General features: G+C 40.2%; 1 protein-coding gene across 3 annotated transcripts in view; it reads left to right on the top strand.

The window, feature by feature from the left end:
- LRCH2 (leucine rich repeats and calponin homology domain containing 2) overlaps positions 1 to 17346 on the top strand; it is a 98256-nt gene extending 80910 nt beyond the window's left edge. For all 3 annotated transcript variants that reach the window (XM_075068914.1, XM_032776458.2, XM_075068913.1), the window contains one exon: positions 812 to 17346. In XM_075068914.1, the coding sequence (XP_074925015.1) occupies positions 812 to 931 (120 nt within the window). In that variant the 3' untranslated portion in view covers positions 932 to 17346. The remainder of the gene's footprint in view (positions 1 to 811) is intronic.
- The last annotated feature ends 340 nt before the right edge of the window (positions 17347 to 17686 follow it).

A 17686-nucleotide genomic window follows, 5' to 3' on the forward strand; every position in this document is an offset into this window, starting at 1 on the left:
CGACGAACGTGCACGCGGCGCGCGCACACACCTAACTGGAATGGATATGAGCAACACATCTCGAAGAACAACAGTTACAAAGGTGAGTAACCGTCTTTTCCTAAGCTATAGCCCTGTGCTTCTTCACTGCTTCTGCTCCCACCCTCCATATCCACACAACTCCTGCGCAAGTCATGTTTCCAATGACTCCCCTACTGGCTGATACCCATGACTCCACTTTGGTAGAGAAAAGGGGTTCATGTTGAATGTCACGCTTAAGAGAATTCCTATGGGTTTGGGTGGGAGATGAGTCATTCTTGAGTTCCAGCAGATTGTAATCCTCCATGCAGACAACTTGTAGTGGAGCTTCTGCAAGGACAAGGAAGGAAGAAGTCTGCCAGTGACCAGCACTACCCCACCCTCACTCCATTTTGCTCCCTCAGTTTATGAAAGCAAATAGGAGTCTCCAGCCCTAAATTGTCAATAAACTGTCAGAGGCTTCTAAAAAATAGTGTTTATTTCTTCTTAGTTTAACATTTTAATGAAACACTCTTTAGTTTTTGTTTTGCTCTAATTTATATTTGTCATTTTTTCACACTGCAATTATCAGATCTTAGTGAGATATAATTAACTTCTGAGCACCTTGTCACACTTAAAATTTTGCTGTAGAGATAGATGCATATGCAAACTTATTGACCAGAGAAGATTTCTACATGGATCTCTAATTAGTCATAGTGAGGTATTTGAGTGTTGAAGTCTTCTAAAAGTACACTTTTTACCCAAGCTGTGCAAAATGATTGAAACATGATGCGTGTACCATTTTATTTTTCAGGAAAGGCTTTGCCTGCCTCATCACATTTTGGAGGAAAGGGGTCTAGTGAAAGTTGGTCTTACAGTTCAGGCTCTGCTTGAACTACCTTCGTCTAAAGCATCCCAGCTTTCTTCTGTGTAACATGACTTTTGGAAACCAGACAACTTATCATGGATCTATTGATTTAGATTGCTGCCAAGCAATTCAGCTTCCTCAATGGGAACATCCAAGCCATCAGAAGTAGTTTCTGCCCAGACACTTTAGACAGAGCCTTATTTTGGAGGGACATATAAAACTTTGATTTCTAACTGACTGTTACCTGAATATACAGTTATACTGATGTTTTAAAACTTGGATGCACAAGAGATTTCTAACAACATCAGATTCTCTGTCCAGGTAATATAAGTTCCCATTAATGTTTCATGATATTATTTTTAAAAGCTGGATTTTTTTTTTTACCACATTGAAAATGTTGTTTAGTTCTGTTTTATAAAGGATCACACACACACACACACACACACACACACACACAGCCCTACTATAAAAATCAATCATTGTCAATCATTTGGGTTAAATGTAAAGATAAAACAAAAACCAGCTACAGTATGATAATGAAAATCTGAGTGACAGATCACATTTAATCCATTTTTGTTTCATATAGCTCTAGATTTGAGTTCTCTATTTCTTGCACTTCTGACTGTAATTTATATACTTCTAACATCTCCAGTATTTAGTTGGATGTATGGTAATTACACAAAACATTATATAGGAAAAAGGTGTTTTTTCCAATCTTCTAAGTTGTGCCAAACTATTTTTTCAGTTGTATGGTAGATCGTTTACATGTGAAGTGCCTGTGTAATTGATGACTCTTAATAGTCTTAAATGTTTTTGCAATTTCTTTATCTGAAATAGATACAATGGGAATTTTAATATTTCAATAGTTTTTCGTAAGGTCAGTAATATGTGAAGATTTAAATGATGCTTCACATTTTTTTGTTAGGTGTTTTAAGTTGCACAATTTAATTGATTATGTTTAATGATTGGAAAATAATGTAAATACATTTTATTTATGCTATTTAATTTGATAATACCCAATCACTTCTCTTTTAATGTATTGTTAACAAAAAATTTTCACTTTGAGTTATTTTCTGTCTTTGAGACAAACCATGACGTCCATAGTTAAATAAGAAATGTATGGACTAGTGATGCATACATAATAATCATTAATGATGTTTTGATAAAGCTGCCAAAATCTCAGGTTTATGCTGTGACTTTCAGGATTGTACATCATGTTGTTCCTGATTTTGCATTAGTCTTTTTTTTACAATAACAAATCACCACAAGTTAGATTAAAAAAAAATTCAGGCTAGGAATCTTAATATTTTTCAGTGTTTACACGTTTGTTGAGAGGGACTTATTTTGGAAATAACCACCTGCATGACATACCGCATCATCACTTTACACCAATGCTTCTCATTCGCACCAGTGTCACCAATTATCAACAGTTAAGTCTGTGCTGAGAATATCAAACTCTTGGGCACAAATGTTTAAATCCCCGCAACAGAAGTTTTGTTGAACTTCTGGGTTTAAGTACTTGTTTGATTCTACAGCTTTTCTGACTGATATTTTTCCCACAGTGTTCTGAGCTACTTTAAGATTGATGGACAGTTGACTCCCTTTCTTTCTGTCTCTTTCCCTTCCTCCCAAACAAGTTTACCTTCTTAGTAATTATGTATCTTAATCAAAAATGTTGGGCTCTGAATATGTCTCAGATGTATTTTTAGACTGTTACTTTAGATCAAGGGTAAAACCTTGTGTGCCAAATGATGTAAAAAAATTAAGTTGTACTCTTTTGCCAATTGACCTAAAGCTATTTCATTTCATTTGGCAAAGGAATGAGGAAGAAAATATTGCTTTATTTCTTCCTTGCTCTTTAATTGAAGCATTAAAGCCAGTTAAGAAGAAAATTAAAATCCCGATGGCTAAAAGATTTAGAAGATAAAATTATTTTAATGTTCTTTAACTAAAATCCATTGAAATAAAAGTAATTCATAGGCTCTTGTTAACATATCCTATTGCTTATAGAGTGCATTCTCAAATACAGTTCATGCCCTCCTTTACAAAATCACATACATAAAAATATCATTTAAACAGGTACTCATGCAGAAACTGTAATTGGCTCAATATAATGTTCGGCCCTTAAAATAAGTAGTTTCATAAATCTTTCCTCTGAATTATCCTTTTTATTATTTATCTTAATTCATATTCATAGGAGAGGTCCATTCTAAAAAAAGAATGGGTAAATGTATTCTCATTTCACATAAATGCAATATCAAGGGGAAAAAAAAATTAGTTGAAATTAGAATGAACAAGCACATTTTAGTTCAGTAAGCAGATTTTTGGTTGTTACTTTTGCTTTATTTTAATAGTTGAAGAATTACCTGATCATTCAAAGAGGGAAAATGTTCCATATTAAGAACTGTACTATCTTGCAGGGTTTTTATACATACCCTCTTGACTTCAAAAATAGCAATTCCTGTTCCAGTAGTGTTAACCATAGACTTGCTGGTGGCAAAGACATTAAGTTTCAGATTTTTGTAACCATAGTCTGTTGGATAATACAAGTGTTTGTTGGACTGTTTAAATACGTTCACCAATCCTGAATGACGCTTCAGTTTTCCTGATGGAATTAAGTTTCCTCTGTAAAGTTTACTGAATACAGTGCAATCCTCGCTTAAGACCACTTCTAGTCACTTAGTTTTCATTTATCCCTTGTGAAGTATTGCAATATGTCAAGAGAAGATTACATTCTGACTTAAAATTTTAACACTAAGAACTCTAGCTGTCAGTGTAGTACACTAGTTTCACTTAAAAATAAATAAATAAAAGTTAGCACAGTTTTCCCTAAATAGCTTAAAATAGTTGGACAGATTTATTTGGGCATAAGCTTTTGTGGATTAAAAAACCCACTTCGTCAGATGCATGACTCCATGAATCTGAAGAAGGGCTTTTTTTACCCACGAAAGCACCTCCTGTGCAGGGATCCAGAGGGAAAAACAGCCTGATGCCAGGTTCCAGGCTTGTACAGTGTTTCCTGTATGCCACCTCCTTCAGGGCATGCTGGGAACCACAACTGCCCAGAACCCTCTTTCTCCCCCTAGCAATGTATTTACAAGCTAAAGAGCTGGACTTTGCTGGCCCCTAGTGGCAGCCAGCAGCTCTGCAGCACCAATTCTGCAGGGGAAAAAGGAAATTCTGCCCAGAACATGAATTCTGCACAAATTCTGCATTGTGCAATGGTGCAGAATTCCCACAGGAGTAGTAGCATCTGCAGAAGAGACTGAAAAAGGAGTTAATACGGCTCCATGTTTTAAGGAATGAAGAAACAATACCTCCAATCTGAAAATGAGGGAGGCATTGCTGTCTACAACAATCTTTTTCCCCCACCTCAGAATTCAAAATAAACCTCAACTGCAGCTTTGGAGAGTAAGGGAAGGCAAGGTTCCTTAGGTCAATATTGAATGAATATTAGATTTCCATGCAGAAATCAGGATGCAGTGTGGCAGGGCCTGGCCATTCCCTTGTGTTAGCCCAGCCCACTTGGTGGAAGTAGCAGTCCCTCTCTCCTCCCACGTACAGACAAGGGGAAAGCAGCCTGTAGAAGGATGCTCCTAGCTGGTGGAATTAACTAACACTGCATGTTTAGAGTGCTGTTTCTAAATGTCTTTAATCATAAAAAGCCATCTTCAATCCTTCTATTATCTATTTCTATTGCTAACCACATCTGTTTACAGACCCACTAACTTCACACTCTCATGCTCCCAGTAGCCTGTCTTTCCCCCTTGCTTTTCCATGTGGGAAACTATCTCAGGGCTCTGCACTGAGGCATCAAATGGAGTGAAGAGATCCCAACATCCTGCACATTTGAAACAGTGTTTCCATTTTGTGTAGGACCTTCTTTGGCTACTCAGATTGGGCCCTTTTTAGTGGGGGCTTCAGAGAACTCAGCATTGGCTTGACTTGAATAGGACTAGAGTTATGCCAGCAGTAAGAGCTTTAGGAAATCTCACTCATTGCCTTTTAATGATTTAACTATTATAGGAGTTATTCACGTGCTGATTATTGAGCATTCAAAGCTGAGTTACCCCAAGATAATTAAAAATGCATCTTATAGTTTTATTATGTGTCTGAACATATCAATACGTTTTTCTTTGGCCCCATATGTTTCTTCTTTTCCCCCAAAGATTGGCAGGATGTTTGGATGGCTCCAATGTCTCATGTAAGAATGTTTTGTCCTTTAAGGAATAAGATATTTTAGCTAAGGCATTTCTAGGTGATTCATTGCACTACTTAAAACATGCTATTAAATGCTTAGTTCAAGGTGGCTGAATGACTTTGAACTGTCTCAGAAATACACTTACTAAAGTGTCTCAGTAGTTTACATATAAACAATTTAAAGGCTGGAATGATCTGTGACTTTGATATGGCACACAGGAGTGCAAGTCATTGACAGACAATCAAAAAGCCTCAGTTGTGTCTAGATTTCTAAAGCCCTTCCATAACATAACCAGGGCCCTAAATAATGTACTGTATAAAGGAGCAAATTAAGAAAGGAAATAGTAATTTAACTATGACATGAATTGAAAAGATTCTGAGTAAAATCCTGGCTCCATTGAAGTCATTGGGAGTTTTGCTAGTGACTTCAGTGGGACCAAGATTTCACCATCTGATCTTATGGAAACCGAAAGTCTATAGTATTTTGAAAACAAAATAAAGATCAGGAGAAGGTTTTATAAGAGTTAATGAGCCTGAGCAGAGGTTTGGGTGTGGAGATCTGTCACAGTAGTTTTTTAGATAACGCCACTGTAAATTTTAGAGTGCTTCTAAAAGCCAGTCAGTGATTCACCTCTTTTCAGCTCTCTGGTAAGCCACAGAAAGCTCTAAAATATGTACATTAATACATTTATATAGCACAGTACTATATTTTGTGTCGTGCAGTACTGAGACAGTGAAAGAATTCCTCAGGAGCACAACTTTTATACCACAAGAAGCTAAACAACCTCAGTTGTGAAGGTGGGAACTATCAGCAGTTGTTTCACAATAGTGAAAACTGCATTTTTTTTTAAATGTTTGGTGACTTGGAGGCAATTATCTTCCAAAATAAAAAACATTGGCATTAAAATCCAGCCAGATTCAAGCTATGGTAAGATGTGATGTATTCCATAAATATTTTCAATTTTGATAATTCTTTGACAAAATGGTGATTGTCTTCACTAAACCTCAGAAGTTCCATGTTTCTCCCCAGTATTTCAGCAAATGATAGTTTTAAAATATATTTTCAGAACTACTGGTGTTCACAGGCGGAGCATGTGAAAATGAAGTAAAGGATCACTTAAGCTCTGACATTTCCTATTGATATTTTCTTGAATGCCAGAACATAATATAGGGCTGCATTTTGTCTGGCTTTTTCAAAATAACTCTGCATTCCAAAACAGAGACAATGATAAAACACTTGTTTGGTAAACAAAGTCTTGAAAAGAAATGTGTCTTTACCAAATTCCAGCTTCCCCAACATGTTGTTCATAATTTGGTAAATGACAAAATGTCAAGCCTTCACTTGCATTAAAAGGCCTACTTTTACCATGACACAATCTAATTAACTTGTGTCTCAATGTAGCAGGTTCTAGTTTATATTTTCACTGGTTATTCTTACAAGATTTTTAGCACTCCCTATTAAAAATTATTCTGCACTGGTTAGGCATTCTACCTCTTCAAGTGATGGTACATGTGTGCACCATGCATCTGAATCTGGAGATTTTTAGTTAGCCGTGTCTGTTGGTCCACATACACAGTTGCTCTTCTCAAGCTCTGAACCGAGGACGTATGAGGCAGTGTGGACCGATGCCTCTCCAATTCCTTCCACGTTGCTTGAGGTGGGATCTTCTGCATCCACAGCTTCTTCCATTGTTTTCTTCAATCAATCTGTGTGTGTGTGTGTGTGTCTATAGATAGTTTTTAGTGTTTGCACTGTATTATTTTTGAGTTGTAGTATTTGTATAGTGTAGTTTAGTAAGGTTTTTTTCCCCACGTTGGAGAAATTCTCCAAGGGCGAGGACTATGCCCACAGTCCCAGGGTTTAAGAAATAGTTAAGGAGTGCCCCCCACTCCTTCTCAGTGAGTGAGTAACACCAATGCTGACTCTACCATCTTGGCAAGGCTCACATCCTGCTACATGCAGCATCTGCCACTCTTTCCCAAAATTCATGAGGGTTGAGCACTCAGACTGAGAGAGAACCTCATGGGGTAAAAACCATGAGACCACAGTTGCATCCAGACTGGGGAGACCTCCTTTGTACACAATCTCAATCAACAGGCATCACTCCTCTGAGCACAAACTCAGGAGCTGAGGCTACAACGTGCAAGGCTAAAGAATCAAAGGATTCTCATGAGAGTATGGGGCACTCTCACAAGCACAGGGGCAAAGACCCTCTTCAAAATCTGACCTGAAGAGATCCCTCCTGAACTCCATCCAAGTTGGGTGAGTCCTTGCACACATCCTAAGAACTTAAGCCTGGGTAAACCACCTCTACAGGAGAATGTGGCATGCAGGTGTACAGATCTGTTAATTCCAATCTCGGTGTCGACATAGAAACCAAAACATAGGCATCCACTACCTTCAGCATTCAGATCAGACTCTCTGCACCAACGAAGTCTCAGACAAATCTGATGTCCAGTCTAACCAGGGAAGTGTTGGCTCCAGTGGCCCTGACCACCAAAACACCCTACACTATGTGGCAGTCTGAGACCTATGTATCCCGTGGGGATATTTTCACTCGTGTCCTCAATCCCTTTTCCTCTCAGGTCCAACCTTATTTAGAGAAATCGTCATGCCAGAGGAAGAAACCATCTTGAGGATACAGAGTTAATCTCTCTCATACATGAACCTGAGTACCCGTCCATCGGTATCAACACTTCCAATGGTTGATCAGGAACCAAACTTCACATCAGATTAGTGAGTGGCTACATATGAACCTCTGCATCTACAAAGGGAGGCAAGTATGGACAGAATTTCCAGGAACACATGGTTCAGTCCTCTGTCAAAGTATGACTTTCCAAGGAACCGATGGTTCCTAATGTCATGGGTCTACCCCGCAACCAGTTGACCTCTCACAATGGCATTACTGGGGCCCTAGGAGACTCTTACTCTTGGCACCCTGATCCATGCATGAACCTTATTTACTATCTCCTACCCAACACTAAACAGCTCCATTGGAGTGTGAGGGAGAGGAAGTTGAGCGAGATCTGACAGTTCCAGTGGCCATCTTGCATCATCCTTCCTAGATTAAGCAGTCACCCCATCTGCTGATCATCATAGGCAATATCAGGAACTCTCACAAAGTGGTGTCTTAGTGCCAGATGCAGCTCAAGCAGGTTCAGGAGTCTCAGCACAGCTATTGGATAACTTGCAACTCTCAGGTCCAAGTCAAGAGGCCCTCCCAGTCAACAGTCATTATGGATCCAGCCAGAGTAGTGTAGCACATTCCTGCCTCATGCACTCTTCTCTCCCAGCGCCCCCCGTCCGCCAAAAAAAAAGGCTGAGAAGCATTACTTCATTCCACTTAAAGGAGCAGGTTTTGTTCTCACATTCAGCACCCAACTTCAGCAGCCACTGAGATCCAGCCTGCAGCACCCCAAGAGAACACCTTTGGAGAAGGGTGCCAAATGCCTCAGTCTCCTAGGGGGAGAAGTTTTCTCTTCAACAAGCTTTCAATTGCAAATTGCTGACAATCTGGCCCTCTTAGCAAAATATGATTTCACTAATTAAGGGAAGTTTTTAGACTTCAAGGACAAACTTCCTCAGCAGGATAGAGCCCAATTCCAGAACCTAATTGATGAGGGTAAACTTCGTGGCCAAAACATTTCTTCAGGCTGCAGTAGATGCTGCTGATATTGCTTCCAGAAAGATGGCTACTTCAGTTGTTATGAGGAGAGAATCTTGGTTACAATCCTCAAGTTTTTCTTGGGAGGTGCAAAGTACCATTGAAGATCTGCCCTTTGATGAAGTTAACTTATTTAATGAAAAGACTGAGTCTCTTCACTCTGTTGAGGACTTGAGAACAACACTTCGCTATCTGGACATCTATACCCTTGTCCCACAGGAAGCACCACAAACAAGTGTACAGGCCAAGACAGCCCCCTCACGAACCACCACAGGAGCAGCAGAGGGTACAGAGATCAAGATACACAGCTTCCTCAAGATCTACCACATCTGATTCCAACCTCCTGCCCAAGAATTTCTTTTGACAAGACATGCAAGGTCTGCATTGCCGTGTTGATGCCTCATTATTCTAACCCTGTCCCCAGGTATTTGGTGGCTACTTTATTCATTGCATCCTCAATTGGAGGGCAATAACAGACAGGTGGGTGCTGGAACTGTTCACTCATACAATTTGAGTTTAACTCCTACCCACAAACCCGCTTCTCAGCCCCCTTTCAGGGACTGAGTTCATGAGGCAATTCTACATCAGGAGGTGGACTCTCTTCTACAGCAAGGAGCCATAGAATGAGTGCCACCTCAACATCAAGGGAAGGGATTCTAGTGCCCAGTTTTCTTAGTTGCCAAAAAGAACAGAGAATAGAGATTGATTCTTGACCTGCACCAACTAAATGTCTTCATCTGAAAATTAAAATTCAGTATGGTAATACTGGCATCAATAATCCCCTCTCAGGAAGATGGCAACATGGTTCACAGATCTTGACATGGAATATGCTTGCTTTCACTTAAGAATTCACCCATACCACATGATGTTTCTCAGGTTCTTCCTTGGGCAAGATCTTTATCACTTCAGAGTCCTCCTGTTCACACTAGATACAGGATAATGGTGGTCCAGATGAGAAGGAATGGCTTTACATTTCAGGTCTCAAATACTAGCTGCTGATGGGCAGATCTGGCAGAGAAGTCCAGTCAACAACCTTATTCGTACTCCACCTCTTCTCTTACCTGGCAGTCTGCATCAACAAACAAAAATCTACTTTGATTCCCACAAGGACCATAAATTTCATAACAGCAACTCTGGACTCAGCAAGAACCTACCTTCTGATGGAGAGATTCTACACCATGAGTAATTTGATAAAACACAACAGGTCACCCTCAGACTACAGACAGGTCTGCCTTTCCCATCTAAGCAACATGACCTCACGCACCTACGTAACAGTGTTTACTGGGCGCCACCTCTGCTGCCTATAAACCTGGTTTCAAGCCATCTGCTCACCAGACAAAGACAACATCAATGCTGAATAACAGTCCTGGCCAAGATCCCGGCTTCTTTTGCCTGGTGGGGAAACCCAGAAAGATTCCTTTTCTCACACTCGAGGGTTGGGGAGCCCATGTGGACAATCACAGTGCACTAGGCGCCTGGACCCCTTGAGAGGTCAGAATGCATATCAACTTAGTGGAATTAAAGGTGATCTGTCTAGCTTGCAACACATTCCTTCCACTCATCCAATCCTGATCTATCTAGATAATATCTGATAACACAATGACAGTCTTTTACACAAAGAGAGGAACAAGGTCCCTTACTTTGCGTAGAGGCAGTTAACCTATGGAGTTGATGCATCAGAAACCAAATAATGCTTAAGGCAGCATACCTAGCAGGTGTGTGGAACTCCTTTAGCAGCCGTCTCAGAAAATGTCTTCCTATAGACCACGAATTCACAATTCTGTCCTAAATAAGAACTCCACCCTGTGGGGAACACTATCTTGAGACCTCGTCATCTGATAGGCGAACAAGAAATTCACCTTGTGTACTGTTCCAGAGCAGTACTGGGCTGGGACTCAAAGGGCTATGCCCTTCTGCTACCTTGGACAGACCATCCCAGATATGCCTTTTCTCCCATCCCACTGATACCACAAGTTCTGCAAAAGATTCATCACGATAAGGCTCAGGTCATCCTCATCACACCCAACTGGCTGGAGACAGTTCTGGATCTTGGATTTCCTGAAGATCTCAACCTATCCTCCAAGCAGCATTTGACCATTTCCAGCTCTACTGACAACATAATGGTGTAACTAGGCATCCCTGCACAACCTCTCTGCAACTCATGATCTGGTATTTGGATGGGTGGAAGTCCATTCCATTCTCAACCAAAGCAAAATGGAAGCACTTCTCTTGGTCACAACAGCACTAGTTATCTCCATAATCCTTTGGCATTCCTGTTATTTTAGACTACTTTACTCACCTTTTAGACAGTAGATCCATCTTGTAGCAATCAGTGCCTTTCATCCTTCAGTCCTCCAGTCGAGTGCCATACTACGTTCACTCATCCAACAACTCATCCTGAAAGGGGCTCATTAGAACCTTCTCACCAGTGGTGAAATTAACACCAGAATGGGATCTCCATCTTGTCCTGTCAGTACTTAACAGATCTCTTTTTGGACAATAGCCACCTGTTCCATGTCCCACCTGGCGATGAAAGTTGTCTTCCTAGGCACCATCCCATCAATCAGAAGTGTGAGCGAGCTGGGGGAACTCATGGCTAACCACAACTAGCAAACAGCAGCAAATGAAAGTTTTGCAAGGGTGTTCTCAGATGAAGGAGGCAAGACTATGTGATCCGTGGGATGAGGTTTTGTCTTTTATGTGCTTGCTTGCTGTGTGCTTGGTTGACTTAAGATTATAGTGTGGTCAACTTTAAGGGCTGTGTCCTGAGCCAAGGGGCCAGCTAGGCTGGGTTGGGAGCTTACTAATGAAGCTCAAGCCTGCTATCCTTTGATGCTGACCCCCTTTGGACTCCGTTGATGAGGGAGCAGGACTAACTCACGGAGAATGGGTTTAAAACGTGAGTTCCTTAGCAACCAGAGGAGGTAGTTAATGGGCGCCGCAAGCGGAGTTTTGAGGGAGTATGAGGCAGACAGATAGATCTAACAAACATTCTCTAAACTTAGGCCAGTAACCATCACCCCTCCCACCCCTACCCCCCAAAAAGACCATTCAAGAGTCAAAAGTCCAGCAGCAGAGTAGGGCTGTCCTGTTTATTGCTCTGAAGGTGCCATGTGTGCATTCAGTGCAAGCAGCTCCTGGCCCTCAGAAACCAGGTACAGGCTCTTGACACTAGAGTGGCTGAACTAGAGGAGCTAAAGGAAGCAGGTATACAGATAAGACTTTCAGGGACACAGAACAGTCCCATCCCATGTCTCATGGAAGAACATCCACAATCCCATATTTGGAACCGTCCTTCCAGATGATGTCATGGTATCCTCTTGCACTCAGGATACCCAACTGGGGGAGGCAACTCCAGTTATTGAGACAAACCAGATAATGTGGATCAGATTATTAGAAATATAGATAGTTAGGGTTGTGGTGACCAGGAGAACATTATAGTAAATTGCCTGACAGGTGTGAAGACTGTGGATTTCACAAGACATCTAGACAGTGCATTTATGTTCAGTGCCAGGGAGGAGTCAGTGATTGTGGTACATGTCGGTGCCAATGACATAGGAAAAGGTAGGAGAAAGGTCCTGAGGGCCAATTTTGGCTGTTAGGTCAGAGATTAATGTTGAGAATCTCCATTGTAACATTCTTTGAAATGCTTCAAGTTTCACACACAGTGCCAGGAAGACAGGAAGAACTGCGGGGTCTCAATGTGTGGACAAGAAGAGTATGTAGGGAGCAGAGGTTTTAGGTTTATTAGGAACTGGGGAACCTTCGGGGAAAGGAAGGATGGGCTCCACCCAAAATGGAACCAGATTGCTGGCATGTAAAATTCAAAAAGTTGTAGAAGACTTTTTTTTTTTTTTTTTTTTTTTTTTTTAAACTAAGGGCTGGGAGACAGCCAACAGGTGCAGAGGAGCACATGGTTGGGACCAAGATGTCCCCTAGGGATGACTTTATTAAGGGGGATAGTCTATATCCTAGTAAAGAGGATAGGAAAGAAGTTCGTAAAGTACAGATTAGAACTAGTGAGGCACAGTAAAACATAAGAATCCCATTTAAATAGAACACATGAAAGCAAGCAATTGAATGTTGGTGAATGTTGTAAGTGCTTATATAAAAATGATAGTCTAAATACCAATGTGGGTGAACTAAATTGCCTTGCATTAAGTGAGGATATTGATGTAGCAGGTGCCCTGGAAACTTGGTGAGATGAAGATAATCAATGGGACACAAAAATACCAGGATACAAAATGATTAAGTGTAAATTAGCTGTTTCCACCCAAGAAGGATCTTGGAGTCATTGTGGATAGTTCTTTGCAGACATCCGCTCCATGTGCAGTGGCAGCCAAAAAAGCTAACAAAGTTAGAAACCATTAGGAAAGGGATAGATAAGACAGAAAATATTATGATGTTACTCTATAAATCCGTTATATGCCTCCACCTGGAATACTGATACCATTCTGATCACTTCATCTAAAAAAAAGATCCATTAGCATTGGAAAAAGTGCAGAGAAGGACAGTAAAAATAATTAGGGGTGTGGAACAGCTTCTATATGAGGAGAGATGTAAAAAGATTGGGACTGATCAGCTTAAAAAAGAGATGACTAAATGAGGGTGTGATAGAGGTCTATAAAAATCATGACTGGTGTGGAGAAAGTCAATAGAGAAATGTTATTTACCCCCTTCACATAATACAAGAACCAGGGTCACATGATGAAATTAATAACCTGTGGAATTTGTTGCCAGAGAATGTTGTGAAGGCCAAAATATCTAGTTCTTTTTTTGAGCCTCATTATAAGTTCATGGAGGATAGGGCCATCAATGGCTACTAGTCAGGATGATCAGGGATGCAGCCCCATGCTCTGGGTGTCCCTAAAGCTCCAGCTGCCAGAAGGTGGAACGGGATGGACCACTCAAAATTTCCCTGTTCTGTTCATTTTCTCTGAAGCCTCTGGCAGTGGCCACTATCAGACAGCATATTGGGCTAGATGGCCCATATGGCCACTCTTATATTCAAGGCAAATCCTCCGTATACCACTTTTCATAGAGACCCCTCTCTGCCTTTACCTGGAATTCATCCCTAAAATAATTGGAGTTTCACATAAAACAAACCATCCACTTATTGGCATCCTTTTTCCCCAAAATCTCAACACTTCTGATGTGGACAATAGGCTTCGCTCTCTAGATGTCCGACGGGCACTGGTGTTCTATGTGGAGAGAATGAAAGCAAATCGGAAACCACCAAGACTATTTAGTGCCTTAGCAGAGCAACCAACAACTCAAGCTTTCTCTGTGCACAGACTCTCTAAAAGGATCTCGAGCTAAATCTTTGCTACCAACTAGCATGTCTTTCTCAGATCCTGAAGGGATGAGAGCCTGCTTCACTAGAGCCAGAACAACCTCTCTAGCATCTCTGAGATGTACTCTGCTAGACACAAGCAGGGAAGCTACCTGGAGCTCTAGCAGTATCTTCAGACATACGTTGGTCCATACCAGTGCTGCAGATAGAGCTGTGGGAACAGCCGTACTACAGACATGCATACCATCTTCATCCTTGCTCCCATCTCCTGTTTGACTACTGCTTACTAATTTCCCATGTGTAGAATACCCTTAGGAACCATCACTCAAAGAAGAAATGGAGGTAGGTTACCTGTTACTGGAGGTTCTTTGAGATGTATGGTCCCTAGCTGTATTTACTACCCACTCTCCATCCCCTCTGTGGTGGCTGATGACTGGGCTCATGGTAAGAGAACAAACTGAAGCGGCATAAGTCTGCACTGCTCCTCACACCCTCAGTTCAGAGCATAAGGAGAGCAACTGCGCACATGTGGACCAGAGGACATTGCTTACTAAATATCTCTGGATTTGTGTGTGGTGCATATACTTACCCAAGTGTGGAACACAGATAGGGACCACGCATCTCAAAGAACCTCTAGTTACAGGTAAGCAACCTCTTTTACCATTTTCTGCACTAGGTTATACCAAGGGGTGCATCCTTTTTTTAAATGAGCATTTTGAAATGCTCGTCTGTCATTTCCAACAACTTCCAGCTGAAAATGAAATGCCTGATATTTGAAAAAGTTGCATGTAAATAAAGGAACACCACTCTGATCTAAAATTGTAAAGGCAAATTCTAATGGTCCATATACAAGAGGATATGTGCAATTTTTGTGTGGCATAGAATTTCCAGTGAGATGTATGCTAGTTGCATCCCAGACCAGATTATTCAGAAGACAGGTTAGCCTGGTGAAGCCAATTGGGGGAAGAAAGTAGATGGTTTGGATTTACAGTATAGTTTTAGGGTTGAAAGGATCATCCTAGTTCTGGACCTACATCTCTCTGTACAGGCTATAGTAGGTATAGAACTGGCGTTCTCAGTTTCCCGGAAGCTAAGGACTCTGTTCCTCTATCCTAGTACTGCAGGAAGTTCCTGGCTCTCTCATATAGGTCTGTCAAGAATCTCTTCCGGCTGCCCTTCTCCCCCCAGTCATCAAGGAAAGAATGCTCCCTTCCCATCCTTCTGTGCACATCCACTCTCCCTAGAGCATTGGGCAGTGCGTAGAACAAGTACCTTCTCCAAGATCATTTCCACAAAGACAATTGCTGTATACAAGTAAGGGAGCTAGGATTTTGTGGCTGTGAAAATCAAGAGTGGGCATTTTCCAATAATTTTGACTCAAAAAAAAAAATACTGGCATATTGGACTCATGAGAGGAATGCTGGGAGAGGAGTGCACAGTGCTGCAAACGAAGAAATTTCCTTGGAGTTAAGATTGCTTCTTGACTCCAGTTTGTGAGCTACTATACAGTAGTTGTAATGGTATGAAAAGAAATACTATTAACACTCTTGGCCATTACATGTGCAACACACAGTTAAGCATAATATACACACAATGTATTTATAGAGGTCTCTGCACACCTGTGGGGAAAATATGTATATAAAATGCACAGATTTTTTTTAAAAAGCACAATAAGTTTTATGTACAGTTATTTTCATATAAATTGTGAAAAGAAAACATTGCACTTTTATTTCTAATGTGGAAATTGTTTTCTCTGCATTGCCCCTGTGATTAAAATAGAGAAGCTTCCTTCTCAGTTTAATTCCGGACAATGATTTTAATTTTTATTTCATAGAATAGAGCTTTGTATTGATTAATTTTTAAAAGATATTGTCTATAGGGCATTTCTGTTAACAGTCTTAAATTATAGTTTCATACTACAATGTGTTTCACTGTCATTTTCTTTATTTCTTATCATTTTTTTTAAAATGCTTTAGTTTATAAAGCCACCTAAAGATAATTTTTAAGCCTGGCAGGAGAAAACAGTAACAACCATGATGGCATAAGTCACACTGAATGATATTCTAATTGCTTTTAAAGTAAATTAAAATTAACATTTTTTAAACAAAGGTTCTTTAAGTAAACTTCCTTCTGTTCCATGCATCAGAATGCCAGTCGTTGCTAAGCTTTACAAAACTTCTCCCTCACTTTTTTAACAAGTCTTAAAATAGAGGAATTGATTAAACTGGATACAGATTAATTCCTGATGGGTGACATTCTAGTCCCATTGAAATCAATGAGAAAACTCTCCTTGACTTCAGGGAAACTAGGCTTTCCCCTGTGTTTTATAACTGAGCTACATAGCAACCCGTTTAAAACAACCTGTTGGCACTTAAGACAAAGTTAAGGCTTCCCCCCCGATGGAAATGTAGTACTTTCATAACGCCAGACAGATCAAATATGTGGAGGTAACCACAAAAGTGGGGGAGTTTTATGTTTTGGTTTTGTTTTCCTTTTAAATCAGTAAAGTCTGCCCAGAATGGCAGTTCTTATTTTGGGCCTGACCGTGTTGCTGCCACGTGGAATTAACATTGAAGAATGGGAGTTCTGTTGGTAGAGCTCATGCGGGAACAAGCCTTTATTTGCTGAGCCCATGTACTGTAGTAAGCATTGATAGGGCATTGCCACAACAGTGGGAATTTCCAAGTCGCCGTGTTGCAGATACAGTATATGCATATGTTAGTCCTGTTTGTGTTGTGCGCACACAAACATTGTAAAAGGATTGTTTGGTGAATAGTGTGGGATTAATGGGAATTAACTTTTAACTATTGTGTAATCTGTAGAACCAAGAAAATGTGATTGCTTAAAAACCAAGTTAAACTACCACTTGGTCCGTATTCAGATACTGTGTTTTGTACCTTTTTTGTGATTATAAAACTCAGAACACAATGTAACCAAATCAGCAACATGTAAATGTATGCAAAATTTACAAAGTAATTGAGACAGATATCTGGAAAGTGATCACATACGTAGCAGCAAATGCTTAAATTGTGTAAATAGTTATAATACAACTATTTGATATTGTGTTTTAATTCGTTCTGCATTTCGTTTTGTAAACCCTTTTCCTCATTTTTAAGTTCACCTGTGTGTACAGTACTGTATCTTACGTCTCTTTCTTCAGGACTTCCATTATTGCTGGAGCTTCCAACATGTATATGTTTCTTTGAAAAACAATCCTACTGTTGTTTTTTGTAAATATTTTTGTATTGAATTTGCATGGATAAAACCCACATGTCCAAAACCAGTGTACATATTCTATGTATAAAATACAAACTGTTTCATAACTTCTGTGTAGTCAAGTTATTCGTTTTAATCTTTTATATCATATAGTGTGTAACTTACCAAATTCAGATTTACCTATCGTTTAGTCATTGCTTCTTTTAAAGGCCAGTACTCATGTTTAAGAGGCAACAATGAAGACTTTTTGCATCACAGTTTTTGTTCTCTTAACAATTAATATACTTTTTTCTGCCACAATACTTTGTATATTGAAAGACCTTCTTATGGGTAGGGGAGATTGTGATGACTTGCTTGACCAACAGTTCATAACCTGTGAAGACAGAGTCCTCACTTCTAGTGAGGACTTCTTGATGTGGAATCATTCCTAATTTATATTACATAAGA

The sequence above is a fragment of the Chelonoidis abingdonii genome, chromosome 8, assembly GCF_003597395.2.
Source record: "Chelonoidis abingdonii isolate Lonesome George chromosome 8, CheloAbing_2.0, whole genome shotgun sequence".
Classification (NCBI taxonomy): Eukaryota; Metazoa; Chordata; order Testudines; family Testudinidae; genus Chelonoidis; species Chelonoidis abingdonii.